Here is a 15,000-nt window from a genome sequence, read left to right on the forward strand (position 1 = left end):
ATATATATATATATATATATATATATATATATATATATATATATATATAGTTACTGACGGACTCTGTGTGTTTCTGCTGTAAGTAAATGTGTGTGTGATTCGGGTCGCCACACCTTCAGGATCTTGTACGCGCTGCTCATGGAGGTCACCCTGTGGTTGGCATGAGACCCGCCCAGCTTGCAGAGGTGGCAGACGGGCCGCCGGCAGACCTCACAGTACATGTTCACCTTCTCCATCTCATGCTCCGGACACATCAGAACCTGCACAGAACCAGAGTTACTATGGACTGCCGTGTGAATGACGAGGGTTACTATGGGCCGCAGTGTGGATGACGAGGGTTACTATGGGCCGCAGTGTGGATGACGAGGGTTATTATGGGCCACAGTGTGAATGACGAGGGTTACTATGGGCTGCAGCGAGAATGACGAGGGTTACTATGGGCCGCAGCGTGAATGACGAGGGTTACTATGGGCCGCAGCGTGAATGACGAGGGTTACTATGGGCCGCAGCGTGAATGGCGAGGGTTACTATGGGCCGCAGCGTGAATGACGAGGGTTATTATGGGCCGCAGCGTGAATGACGAGGGTTACTATGGGGCGCAGTGTGAATGACGAGGGTTACTATGGGCCGCAGTGTGAATGACGAGGGTTACTATGGGCCGCAGTGTGAATGACGAGGGTTACTATGGGCCGCAGTGTGAATGACGAGGGTTACTATGGGCCGCAGTGTGAATGACGAGGGTTACTATTGGCTGCGCCACAGTGTGAATGACGAGGGTTACTATGGGCTGCACCGTGAATGACGAGGGTTACTATGGGCTGCACCGTGAATGACGAGGGTTACTATGGGCTGCACCGTGAATGACGAGGGTTACTATGGGCTGCAACGTGAATGACGAGGATTACTATGGGCTGCACCGTGAATGACGAGGGTTACTATGGGCCGCAGCGTGAATGACGAGGGTTACTATGGGCCGCAGCGTGAATGACGAAGGTTACTATGGGCCGCAGTGTGAATGACGAGGGTTACTATGGGCCGCATTGACGAGGGTTATTATGGGCCGCAGTGTGAATGACGAGGGTTACTATGGTCCGCAGTGTGAATGACGAGGGTTACTATGGGCCGCAGTGTGAATGACGAGGGCTACTATGGGCCAAAGTGTGAATGACGAGGGTTACTATGGGCTGCACCGTGAATGACGAGGGTTACTATGGGCCGCACCGTGAATGAAGAGGGTTACTATGGGCTGCACCGTGAATGACGAGGGTTACTATGGGCTGCACCGTGAATGACGAGGGTTACTATGGGCCGCACCGTGAATGACGAGGGTTACTATGGGCCGCACCGTGAATGAAGAGGGTTACTATGGGCCGCAGTGTGAATGACGAGGGTTACTATGGGCTGCACCGTGAATGACGATGATTACTATAGGCTGTCTCCTCACCTTGGGCCTGAAGTTGGTGGTGGGTCCCACATACTCATGCTGGGCGCGGGGCGTCCCCCAGGGGTGGTGCAGTTTGAAGCACTCGTTGCAGAAACTGGCCTTGCAGTCCATGCAGCTCTTGGTGGCCTCCTGCGGTGGCGGCTTACACACTCCACACATGATGGCCACGGCGGCGCGTGCCGCCTGACGGTAGCGCTCCACGATGCTCTCCAGAGTGAAGTTCCGGAACAGCATGCTGATGCCGCGCTCACCGAGGTCGATGTCGTGCTGGCAGCCCGGGCACGGGAAAGAGGTGACACGGGGAGTCACAGAGGAGCGTCGCCATCCCGGAGAGCAGATGGAGCCTGACACACACACACACACAAAATCAGAACACAGCTGCAGGTAAAATATGCACACACACACAGGCTCTTATACAGACATGCGTGCGCACACACACACACACACACACACACGCACTCAGTCACACACATGAACAACACCCATACACACACTATAGATTTTTTGAGTTTGACATAGCTTCTCTGGCTAGACACACAGCGCGCACACGCACACACACGCACAAGAACACGCACACACACACAGCAGCGGTTCATTGAGGCGTGGGGTGAAGCTCAGTGTTAGTAAAGCTGCGGTGCGTCACTCCTGCTCCTGTCGTGCCAAACTGCAGAGGTGATTCATCAAACACTGCTCTGTGATTGGTCAAACACACAGCCCCACCTCAGAGCCGTCTGATTGGCTGAGTCAGAGGGTGACATTTATCATGAAGGAGCGGCAGCGGTTTAGGAGCAAATTAGTGACTTAATTAACCAAATTAACCACAACTTCACACACACACACACACACACACACACAATAATTATTTTAAATCCAGGTCCTAAATCACGCAGCTTCTACATCAGGAACACCCTAACAGCGACCCTCATCTCCTGAGAGCGTGTGTGTGTGTGTGTGTGTGTGTGTGTGTGTGTGTGTGTGTAGCAGACGACTGACTTCCAGGTGGGAAACAGCAGGTGAAGATGCTCTGCTAATGAGATCATGAGAACACTTCACACCCTGTAACCCAGCACTGCATCAGCCCTCTGTTCAGGCCTAATGCTGGACATCTCCAGAGTCTGGAAATTTCACACACACACACACACACGCACACGCACGCACACACATGCACACACTGGGACACATGAGAGACGGAAAAAGCACAGAGCAGACACAAACACACACATACGTGCAGCACAGATGGAGCAGCGCATGCCTGGCGTTTGGGTCAGGTTGGGCATGGGTGTGTGTGTATGTGTAAGTAAAGTGTGTACTGTGTGTGTACTCTCTGTGTGTGTGTGTGTGTGTGTGTGTGTGTGTGTGTAGTGCTGCATGCTGAGAGCTGAAGCAGCCGCAACCAGACAGAGGAGAGAAAACACCGGCCGATCCGGACCCGACACATGGCAGGACTCTGACAGGATGCTCACGGGGCGCTCGCGGACGGAGCAGCGGCTGCAGAAACATCCAGAGCTGAACCACCACTGGACCAATCCAGCTCCACAAGAGCACATCAGCACAGGCGGAGGAGAGCACCGAGCCTCAGGGGTGATGATGAAGATGATGAAGGCCAGATCTGGGATCTTCGTGTGTGTGTGTGTGTATGGGCTGTTGTGTTTATTATGTGTGTGAGAATCATCAACAGCTCACAGCACTACAGTCTGGAGCTCCACTGCAGACCACACACACACCACAGACGAATGTGCACCAGTCAGGGGGTTTATCCTTCAGCCTGTGTGTGTGTGTGTGTGTGTGTGTGTGTGTGTGTGTACTGAGCACCACAGCGCCCCCATTCAGCATCGGTCAGTACTGCAGGCTCCGGCTGTGTTCAGAGTCAAGAAGAATCTGCAAACTTCCACAAGCAAAGAGCACAGCACACAGGCTAACACACACACACACACACACACACACACACACACACACACACACACACACAACGGCTAATGCCACCAGACCCACATCTACCTCTCCCTCCAAATGACCTCCTCAGCGCGGCTGCAGCGACACAGAAGACAAGCATGAGGAAACAGAAGTGCAGTGAACACACACACAACCACACACACCTGCAGTCCAGGCTAGCGCAGGAGCACTGAAACACAAACTAGCTTTATGAGGACAGACCCACAGCTCCTGCACACCGGCTGATCAGCACACTGACCATCAGCAGCGGCTCACACACACACACACACTAAACCGAGTGTGTGTGTGTGTGTGTGTGTGTGTGTGTGTGTGTGTGTGTGTGTGTAGTGGATAATGCCACACTCGTGTTCTGGAGTATTTCTGCTCTTCTACTGGCAGAGGGATTGTGCTGCTTCACGCTGCGCAGACTCTGAACATCAGCGACCTGCAGCCGGTGTGCACGAGCCTCAAGGAGCCCCAATGACACACACACACACACACACACATACACACACACACAGGGTTGATAAACAAGACAAACACCATAAACAACTCTTGAGGACTCCTGAGCACACACACACACCTCACCTGAGCGTGCACACACACACACACACCTCACCTGAGCGTGCACACACACACCTCACCTGAGCGTGCACACACACTCCTCACCTGAGCGCACCAGCTTGTCCAGGCCGGGCGAGGGCACTCTGGAGCGTGGGCTGCCCGGGTTGGAGCTCTCGGAGCCGGCGTCGGTGCTGAAGGAGTCCTCATGGTTGGGGAACAGCAGCTCCTTGACGCAGCGGTGGCAGATGCTGTGCTGACAGGGCAGGATGAGCGGGTGTGTGAACAGCTCCTTACAGATGGGGCAGATCAGCTCACGCTCAATACTCTTCATCGGCACCTGCGCATGCACACACAAACACACACACACACAAACACACACACACACACACACACACACACACACACACACACACACAGACAGAGAGAGAGAGAGAGAGAGAGGAAGGGAAATCAAACACAACTATGAGTCCCTGCCGAACAGTAAGAACCTGCCCATCTTACTGTGTGTGTGTGTGTGTGTGTGTGTGTGTGTGTGTGTGTGTGTGTGTGTTAGCAGCTCAGGTTCTGTACTCCTGCCACCGCCTGAGGAACCAACAATGATCCTCTCCACTGTATCCAACACACAACTGGAAGTGTTGACTTGTGGACTGACTGTTCATCACCTGTACCCTGCAGTATTGCTCACCTTTACTCTACTCTTACCGTCTTTCTCTCCGCGTTTCTCGGTATTTTACACGGTCTGCTCTGCTCGGGCCAATACAGCGCCTACATGTGAATGAGAGATGCACAGATACACACATGCACTGAGGTCGAGTGTGTGTGTGTGTGTGATTATCACACACACGTGCAGAGAAGACACACACGGAGACAGACAGACGATACACACACTCAGTCAGTAATGGATCCGTGCCTGATCAGCTGATCTCCGCCGTTTGGGGAAGTGTCCTCTTTCCTCCATTGTTCACTTCGCCTTTTTCCTAAGTGCACTTGTTCGCCGCTGTGATGAAGTTGGCCGTGTGTGTGTGTGTGTGTGTGTGTGTGTGTGTGTGTGTGTGTGTGAGGCCTATAAACTGCACATTTCTGAAATACGGTAACGTTAACAGAGCAAACACGGTAAACAGCGGCTTTACCGGCGGGATGAGGATTGAGGAGAACCGGTGCGGACTCGGGAACTTACTATGAGTGAGCTCCGCCTGGACATGATGGCAGATTCAGCACAGACTCCGCCGTTCTCCGGTCAGCTTCACGGTAAACTTCTGAGGAAAAGTGTCGGTAAACTCCCGCCTCTCGAGCGATAACTTCGACAATGAACCGGGCGGCGCGAGTGACCGCCGTTAATGCGCGCACCCGGCGGCCGAGGGGCGGGGCCAGAGCCCGTGACTATAGCAACCCTGCAGCGAAACTATTTAGTATTTAAATAAGGGGCGGGGTCCGAGACGGGCACATTAATGCACGACGCGATTATTTCCACGTCGGCGGTTAAACGCGCGCTTTATTACAATCAGAATGAAGCGTCCGAGGGCGGAGGAGTGACGTCACGGGGACGCGCGGATCCGTCATTGTGTCTGACACCGAGCATCTGCAGAGAAACCGATCTGATCATCAATGATCGATCAGCTGGATCATCACAGCACTGACACTGACACTGACACTGACCTCTCCTCTGTCGAGGCGCTCCACGAGACTGGCGAACTCCGACATCTCCGAGTCCGACATGCTGGAGCTGAGGATGATGGAGATGGAGATGAAGATGGAGATGATAAAGATGATGATGAAGAAGATGAAGATGACCGCGGCGTGTGTGTGTTCTCCTCCTCTGACCCTCCGCTCCTCCACAGCAGCTCCTTCATTCACTCCCGGACACAACAGACTCCGCCCACTGCCGCTCGGTGGGCGTGGCTCCGGTGACTGACGGCTCTTTGTGTAGATCTGACAGCTCATTAAAGTTTGATCATCATGAGCTGGAGGCGCGCGCGCGCGAGTGTGTGTGTGAAGGGGAATAATAATAATAATAATAACAGTAATACTGTAGATCAGTGGTTCTTAAACTGTAGTACGCGGGCTGCCTTCTAGTGGTACGCAGAGTAATCCAACATGTCATATGTACATGCAACATATGTTTAAACATGTATTAAAAATGATTCATATACGAATATGAGGACATAAAGCCTATATTTATGAGGTCCATCTCCAGGTGTTGATGAATAGCACACTTCAGGTTAACATTTAAGCACAGGAGATTTTTAAACTTTTTAAGAACAGTAGTCTACCATCTAATGACCTTTAGGAGCACATTTCAATTTAAACGTGGACATTTTACACATTTTAGCACAGCAGTGTTCATGTTCAAACCGTTTATCAGGTTTAAAGTGGCCGATAATAATAATATTCTTTATCCTGTAATGAATCTTGCACATTATTGAACTGCAGAGCTGTGGCTGCTGTATCGGCCTGTTACACTGCAGCAGTTCAGCAGCCACAGCTCATTATGCTGGAACCGGGAGGGACAGTCTGTTTCTGAGGGGAGCGTCATCAATAAAGTTGGAGAAGCGCTGCTGTAGATGACGGAGACTCCTGCTGCAGCTCAGGGCCAGTTCCTCTGACAGACACGCTTCACCAGCACGAACACACACACACACACACACACACACACACACACACACACACACACACACACACACACACACAAACACACACACACACACAAACACACAAACACACACACACACACACACACACACACACACACACACACACACACATCACTCTTATATCCATTACTGTGAACAAGACACACAGTACTTACAAACAAGTGTATGTGTGTGTGTGTGTGTGTGAAAGGTTGAGTGTTTGTGGGATTGAGTTTGTGTGTGTGTGTGAAAGATTGAGTGTTTGTGAGATTGTGTGTGTGTGTGTGAGTGTGTGTGAAAGATTGAGTGTTGTGAGATTGTGTGTGTGTGTGTGTGTGTGTGAGGGGTAAATCAGCACAGTAAATGAGAGCACTGCGGTGTTTTGCAGCAGGATGAGCTGGAGTAAATCAGAAACTCAGGCTGGAAACTCACTCTGCTTTATTAGCTGCTATTACACACACACACACACACACACACACACACACACACACACACACACACGGCTCCAGCATAGTCTCACTCCTCACACATGATGACAGCTGAGCCGTGTCGCCGTCACCGCTGCGCTTCACGTTATAGTACAAATACATCCATTATCTGATCCTCGACACACACTCGCATGTCTTCAGTGTAGATGTGGTGTATGTGTGTGTGTGTGTGTGTGTTCATTATATCTGCATCTGCAAGAGATCTGAGGCACATGAAGAGGACACTGCAGGAACACACACTCAACAGGACAGAAACACTCCGCGGCCGCGCCTGTGTGTGTGTGTGTGTGTGTGTGTACAGTAGAGCACAGCTATAGAGTGCAGACGCTGCGCTGGACTGTAGGTGGCGTCGGCGTGTGCGTCTGTAAGGCAGAGTCCAGCACTGATGATGATGATGATGATGATGAAGCTGATCCTGCAGTGGCGGAGGGCGCTGGCGTGATCAATAATTCATCATGCTGGGTGTGTGTGTGACTGTGAGGTATCAGAGCTGGACAGCGCAGGGGTCAGGGGTCACGTGCGGCTCCGCCTCCAGCACTCGTGCAGCCGCCGCAGACTGTCGGACGCCCGCAGGCTGATGTTGAGCGCCGCGTGCACCGGCTGCAGACCCGCTTCACCCATCAGGGACAGACCACAGATGCCGAAGTAGGTGTGGAGAGGGTCTACACACACACACACACACACACACACACACAGGTCAGTAAAACACCACTGCGCCTTTAACAGCTCATTAATTATTCACGCTGACCTCATTACAACCCTGTGATGTCATCAGTCTCTCTCCACCTCCAGAAGGTGTGTGTGCACAAAATCAGCTGCTTTGTGTGTGTGTGTGTGTGTGCTCCATTATTGATGTGTTTGAGCATTAGCCCTCCTGCACGGTTCTGATCAGCTAATATCTGTGTTATCCTCCAGTCATGAGTGCGTGTCGGGTTACTGCTCTCACACAGGTCGTGTCGGTGTCCTGCGCTCATATTTAGTCTCTTTATGCGTGTGCGTAACTCAATATTCCCCCGTTCACGTCTGCAGAGCGGGATAAAGCCCAGCGGATGCGGAAATAAGGTCAGCGTGATTATCAGTCATGGAGAGAGAATGGAAAACATCAGAGCCTCAGTAACTGGAGACACACACACACACACACACACACACACACACACACAGCTCTACAGGATCGGCTTTCTCTGCGGTTTCGGCTGACGATAAACAGAACCGCTGTAATCTCACCTGGGTGACTGTCGGGCCATTTAGCGAAGCCGCCCACCAGCCGGTCCTGAGTGGACAGAATATAGTTCCGGTTCTTCTCAAAGTTTGTGTACTGGAACACATCCAACAGCTGTGGAGACAGAGAACACACACACACACACATCAGTTTATTTGCGCTGCAGTAATCTGTGTAGTCGGTTATTAACAGTAGAGCACTCGTTTACTGCTCTGTAATATAGCCTCCATTATTGACCTTATTTGGGATGGTTGTGAATATTAATGAGCTCTGCTCTGATGCAGCTCTCACACACTCAGTAAGCTGCTTTGCTGCAGAGTTCAATCATACTGACACTGAACTGGACACACAGACACAGACAAACACACACGCGCACACACACACACACACACACACACACACACACACACACACACACACACACACACACAAACACACACAAACACACACACAAACACACACAAACACACACAAACTCACACACACTTACACACACACACACACACAAACAAACAAACTCACACACACACCTGCAGCGTGGCCCCGACCCAGAAGGAGTAGCAGGTGTCCACAGGTTTGTTGGGTCGTCCCTGGAAGCCGTTCTGCTGTCGGAGCACACACCAGCGGCGCAGACGACCCAGCTCACGCTCGCTGAACACCTCCTGCAGCTTTCCCATCATGCACAGCGACGCCACGGCACAGAAGGTGGAGCCACCTGAGAACACACACACATTGTACCCCTAAAAACACTCACGGTGTGTGTGTGTGTGTGTGTGTGTGTGTGTGTGTAATACAGTAGAGTGTCAGACTCACCGTGAGACTCCAGGCCGGCGCCCTGCCCGATGCCGAAGTCAAACGACTGAAGAAGAAGAAGAGCAGCAGTCAGTGAACACACACACACACACACACCTGGACCTCTGACCCCAGCATTAGTCAGAGCAGCTCCAACATTTCTCTGATGATCTCTGTTTTTGGTGGAGGATTTCAGGATCTCTTGATTACTCAGAGAATAGAGAGTAATGTGGTGAAGCTCCAGCGTGCGCTCGCAGTAGACTGATCTCAGTGTGCAGTCTGTGGTTTTACGAGACGTCGTATACGCAGCGCAGCTGAGAGCTGAGCATCCCACATCCACACTCCAGCTACAGCATCAGTCCAGCACGTGTGTGAGTGAGAGTCTCTGATGGACACATGACTGCAGCGGCGCCGCTATATACACTGGATATACTACACTAATGTTTCCTTGCTCTCTGTGTGTTGGCAGTGTGCATGACTGATGTGTGCTGGGTTAATCAGCTCCTCCATTAAACAGCGGGGGCTTCAGTGATCTCATGGTCAATCCGGTTCTGCTGTCGACTCTTCCCACGGCCTGCTCCTCAGCTGGTAATCTCCTCTGGTGTAATCTGGACGGTTCAGATCTGCTTCATAAGTGGTTTAGACCAAAATAAAGCAGCTCTGCTGTTATGATGTGTGTTATTGTGTCTGACTGCACAGCTAACAGAGGAATCTACCCAATACAGTCAATAAGTGCTGTATAGACGCCGCTACACCACCCAAACTGAGTGACGGCTTCAGGCATGCAGTTCACCATCAACACAGATGTGCTCCTCCTCATCTAAATCTCAGTGTATTCACAGATCACCGTCTGTTAGCACAAGCGCTAAACGCCGCCTGCCTTTCACAGCTAAAGCCGATATATCCCGAGAACCAATCAGAAGCGTGAATCGAGTCATGTGTGTTCAGTGTAGCAGCGCGCTGATGAGCCGTCACCGTGACCCTTACGTCACCATGGAGATCAGAGACGCCTGCGTGACCTCTGACCCCGGCTGACCCTCTGTGCTGAAGGTCAAAGGTGATCAGGTGATCATCGGCACCGCTAACATGAGAATCTAAAGCCCGCGTCCCAAATCGCATACTTGTGCACTATTCTACGCCATTAGCCGCGTTTCCACTATCGCGCCTAAAGCGAGCGAGCCAGGGGGTGCCAAGGCCAGTGGGGTTTCCACTGTCACTTCCGGGGCCTAATCGGGCCAAAGCGGGGCTTTCTCGGGGCCAGCAGCCGGCCTTTTTCGGCCCGCCGAATACCTTGGGCCAAGGAGTGCCAGCTGGGGCTTCGGGGCGGAGTGAAAGGAGAGGCGGGCAGTTTTCTGATCGCACATGAGTACATGCGCCAAACAAATAAAGAAATAAGGGAAAGAAAACATCTAGCCTTATAGTCTGGGGTCTTTTTGCGTATGATCACCCTTATGTTTCCCTTTTAAATGTAAGGCTGCTGCATAAAATAATAAAGTAGTTTTAATTTATAGTGACGTTCTTTGCTGCGTCCTCCTTTATGTTTCAATAACGCATAATAATCATTACACCATATTAAAAACACATCAGACAGTAAAGGTTTTCGAGAGTTTTTGTCAAGTTTAAAATGTTTGTTTGTTTGTGCATGTTTAGATGCCTGTATGTGTGTGTGAGACCGGGAAAAAGCGCTCCTTCACAGCTCTGTTATGCCGCGAGCGGCTTTTTTCTTTCTTTATTTTGGAGATAATACACATATAAATACAACAGAAAGACATAAACTTAACAAATTACGCGCCCACTTTCGTAGACTTTAAACAATATAGTGTCATATCCTGATAAAATAGCCTAAGCTATATTGAAATATAATTTAAAGAATTACAAATATCGGATATATATAAAATCACATTAAATAAATAAAGCAATATAAAATAAACAAAAGCTAGCTGTAACAATGCAGGTAGCCTATATACAATCCATAAATCAAACCGTTTTAAACCCACATATAGCCTAACTTTCATTTTGCAAAGACCTGTCTGAAAAAAAAAAAGATTTTTGATATTTTTTAAAAACAATAAACACCGGAGAAGGTTTGAAATATTTATATAAAGTAAATATTTATATAAGTAAATATTTATAAAGTATTTGGATACGATGATATTAATCAAATCGCGCAAACAGAGCATTATTTGGGTGAGTGAAAGCAGAATCTCCTATACCTTTTTTTCTGTCACTCAGTCCTGCGCAGCACTCGCTGCTTTAAACGCATCGGGGGAAAGTCCAAACACAAAATGTGTTCTATATCCTCAAACAACTGTTTATGTTTTTATATGACGTGGTTAAATTTATAAATGAAACTTTAAATGAAGAGCTTTAGTGAATAGCTGCCGAGCGCAACAAATATGGCTATATTTTATTAGGCTACTCGCTCTTGTGCTGAAAACTTAACACGACTTCTATCAACACGAGGATGTTAAAAAATACATGCCATATCGAGTTATAAAGGAGAATTTCTGTGGCTTTATATTATGGATGTGTGCGCTCTCTGTGTTGGGTCCCTGCGTTAGTGGCGAGAGCACTCCATGCACAATGCAGTCGGTCGGCGAGTAAACAAATGTAATGAATGGAAATACACAGGTCTGTGCATATAGACATATAATGTACTGCTGTACAGTAACGTGTCGTTTGTTTGTTTCGGTTGTCTTCATTTTAATGGTTTCGTTTCGTGATGATTCCATGGTGTGCTTTATCTGCCTCATTCCCACTGAAGTGGGCGGGTTGTGTGACGTTTGATTCGGGGACGTTCTGGGGGCGGTGTTTGCGTGACGCGCTGTGAGCTTTAGCCCGCCAGTGGAAACGCGACATGATTTCAGCCTCATTTCTCAACCTCCCGGGCTATTGGCCCGGCCCGGCCCGATTAAAGCCCTGGCTCGCACTGGCCCGATAGTGGAAATGCGGCTATTGTGTAGTATAATAGTGTGAGTAGTGTGTTCACACTGAAAACTCTAACAATGATAAGAGCACTTCAGTTACCCGGGTGCTGCACTCATTCAGCTGCTAAAGTGAAGTGTGTAATGTTGGACACTACACACACTCAGCGGCCGCAGGTTTGCTCACGTAGCGGAAGGGGCGGAGCTATCGGGCGAACATGCGAATAACTGTATTGATTTTGGATGGTGACAGCAGAATTCCCCTGCGAGAGTGATTATAGCGCCTCCCGATGGTGAATGCGGCTATACTCACGGCAGGTGTTATCTGATAATTCAGTCGTTTATTTCACTGATTTGGAGACTGTCAGGGGAACAGGTTGATGTCCGCTTATTAAAAATACATTAGTGCTCCATTTGGGACGCTGCTGCATGCATGTACTGTACTGCTGAGTGTGTAAGTGCAGAAGTACATAGTGCATAAGTGCATGAGTGTGCCATTTGAGACGCAGCTTAAGAGTCGAGTAAACAGGAAGTGACTGAGCTGAACAGGAAGTGTCTCACTGTGCTCCTGCGGATGTAGTCGATGGTCTTCTGCCGGTCCATCCCGCTCCAGTCGTCCAGCATGAAGCAGATGCAGGCTGCGCAGTAGACGAAGCGCATGTCGTTCTCGCTGCCCTCGGGCACGGCGTAGAAGCTGCAGAGCAGAAGCAGAGTGAGCGCGGGCATGCGGCGGGGGAGAGCAGTCATGCAGACGTTACCTGCCGTCCTCCAGCTGCAGCGCACGCAGCCCCGACACACACGCGGCCCGATCCACACGGCCCAGATCATCACCCAAGATCAGCAGACACGCCAGCCCGGTGTAGGTCATGGTCACGTGCCCACTGTCATAGGGGTGAGGAGCCCCGGGGCCCTGCGGAGATCAGGAGCACAGCTGGGTGACACACACACACACACACACACACACACACCAGCACTGTATATCCTGCACATGAGTGACGGCAGAGCTGCAGACTCCGGGATCTCCTCACCTCATCACTAACCGTCTCATCACTAGAGCCCGGCGGCATCTGCAGGCATTTCTGCTGCTTTATTAATAATCTACTGCTGCGGGATGATTTTGGGATTGTCGTAACTAAATCCTCAATATATGAAATAATTAGTAATACCTTCTTAACTTGAGTTTAATTTTTAAACTGCACATCCAATTACATCCACTTTATTTGATAAACAAAGCAAGTGATCAGTATCAGACAGAATATGACTCTATAACCTGCACTGTCAATAATCATGTTAATATTATAATAAGTGTATAATCCAGCAATGATACATGCTGATAACCAGACAGAGGGAAGAACTGTCACACTCTGTGTGTGTGTGTGTGTGTGTGTGTCCTCTACTGTCTGATATTGTGTGTGTGTGTGTGTGTGTCCTCTACTGTTTGATATTGTGTGTGTGTGTGCGCCCTCTGCCGTATGCTAGTGGTTCTGCAGCACACACAGATTCTCCGCACCTTAGACGAGCTGTAGGGAACACCAATGTGGGAAGATCCTCTGAAGCCACAGCGCTGGAGATTCGACTCTGAGGATGGAGAGAACACACACACACACACACACACACACACACACACACACACACACACACACACACACACACACACACACACACACACACACACAAGAAATGAATAAAGAAAATGTGTGCACACACATAACAAAAAGAAAACACAAACACACACACACACACACAATGAAGAGAACACACACACACGATGAATAGAAAACACACACATGCACATACTGAAAAGAACACATACATACACACACACACACACACACACACACACACACACTCATGATAAAGAAGGGAGACAGACACACACATGCACGCACGCGGTGTGTGTGGACTCACGGTCAGCGGTGGGCAGGATCTGCAGAGAGTAAATCCACTCGATCAGACTGTGTCTGTCCACAACATCCAGAGCGCCCAGAACATCCAGACCCGACAGAGAGAAGAAGGCTATCGTCAGCCTGTGGAGGACACACACACACACACACAGAGAGACAGACAGACGGACAGACATCGGTGAGTGTGTCAGCATGTGTGTGAGTGAGAGTGTAAGGCCCAATCCCAGTTCTGTTGTTGTACCGTTCCCCTTCAAACCCGAGTGTGCAGAGGAAGGGCTTGAAAATGTTCCCCTGAGCATTGGGCCAGCACTACAGCACCTGCACACGTCATCACACGTCATCATCTCCTGCTTCATACGAGATGAATGAATGAATGAACTGGTTTAACAGGGACCATGCACACAGTGACATTACCCTCAGGAGGACAGATGCAGTGTGCCGGGTTGTGGCAGGATGGCTGTTTCCCACCTGCAGGCTCTGGACAGGTACACATTAAAGCAATAATATCCCGATAGTTAAAGGGTCCGATTAAAACATTCAGGCATACTCACATATAAAACCCTGACAACTCAACAACATCTCACTCATTGAGCTGATGGACACCGCCTCAGTCAGGCGTGAAGACCTCTCATAACCTGTAGCTGTGATTATTCTGTTGGGAGACAATCTCTATAGATTTGAGGATTTATATAAAGGAGGACTGACCGAACGAGCTCTTACATCTAGACACAATACAGTCCCTACAATACATCGAGACCAGGCGATGGCGACTGCTGGAGTTAGTGCAGTGGTGTTATCTATTAGTGTTTATCTTCAGGACGTCACTGAAGGCAGAAATGCTGTCATCATCATCATCATCATCATCATCATCATCATCAGGATATTTACATTTACATTTAGTCATTTAGCAGATGCTTTTATCCAGAGCGACTTACAAATGAGGACAAGGAAGCAATTTACACAACTAAGAGCAACAATGAAGAAGTGCTGTAGGCGAGTTTCAGGAGTGTGAAGTGTAAGAAGCAAAGAAGATTAGTAAATTTATTTTATTATTTTTTCTGTAGTGCAGTTAGCGGTGGAGTCAGAGAGGCAATTGCAGATGA

General features: G+C 49.6%; 2 protein-coding genes across 11 annotated transcripts in view; both read right to left on the reverse strand.

Annotated features, from left to right (window-relative positions):
• trim36 (tripartite motif containing 36) overlaps window positions 1–5,758 on the reverse strand; it is a 16,268-nt gene extending 10,510 nt beyond the window's left edge. Inside the window, exons 1-5 of one of the 5 annotated variants that reach the window (NM_001441407.2) lie at window positions 5,597–5,758; window positions 4,046–4,277; window positions 3,443–3,472; window positions 1,445–1,788; window positions 114–260 (exon numbers count right to left, since the gene is read on the reverse strand). In NM_001441407.2, the coding sequence (NP_001428336.1) occupies window positions 114–260; window positions 1,445–1,788; window positions 3,443–3,472; window positions 4,046–4,277; window positions 5,597–5,656 (813 nt within the window). In that variant the 5' untranslated portion in view covers window positions 5,657–5,758. Of the gene's footprint in view, window positions 1–113; window positions 261–1,444; window positions 1,789–3,442; window positions 3,473–4,045; window positions 4,278–4,642; window positions 4,706–4,850; window positions 5,251–5,596 lie in introns of those variants that run through there. The other 4 variants (NM_001441408.2, XM_087263085.1, NM_001362441.3 and 1 more) reach the window with 4 other exon arrangements.
• A 1,233-nt stretch (window positions 5,759–6,991) lies between these two features.
• pggt1b (protein geranylgeranyltransferase type I, beta subunit) overlaps window positions 6,992–15,000 on the reverse strand; it is an 11,411-nt gene continuing 3,402 nt past the window's right edge. For 2 of the 6 annotated variants that reach the window (XM_087263776.1, XM_087263775.1), the window contains 8 exons: window positions 13,902–15,000; window positions 13,504–13,571; window positions 12,752–12,903; window positions 12,555–12,687; window positions 9,091–9,136; window positions 8,808–8,992; window positions 8,283–8,391; window positions 6,992–7,720 (listed from right to left, as the gene is read on the reverse strand). The exon at window positions 13,902–15,000 is cut by the window's right edge and continues 595 nt beyond it. In XM_087263776.1, the coding sequence (XP_087119902.1) occupies window positions 7,572–7,720; window positions 8,283–8,391; window positions 8,808–8,992; window positions 9,091–9,136; window positions 12,555–12,687; window positions 12,752–12,903; window positions 13,504–13,571; window positions 13,902–14,253 (1,194 nt within the window). In that variant the 5' untranslated portion in view covers window positions 14,254–15,000 and the 3' untranslated portion in view covers window positions 6,992–7,571. 6 annotated transcript variants of the gene reach the window in all.

Source organism: Danio rerio, chromosome 8 (genome assembly GCF_052040795.2).
Source record: "Danio rerio strain M-AB ecotype USA chromosome 8, GRCz13ab, whole genome shotgun sequence".
Lineage (NCBI taxonomy): Eukaryota > Metazoa > Chordata > Actinopteri > Cypriniformes > Danionidae > Danio > Danio rerio.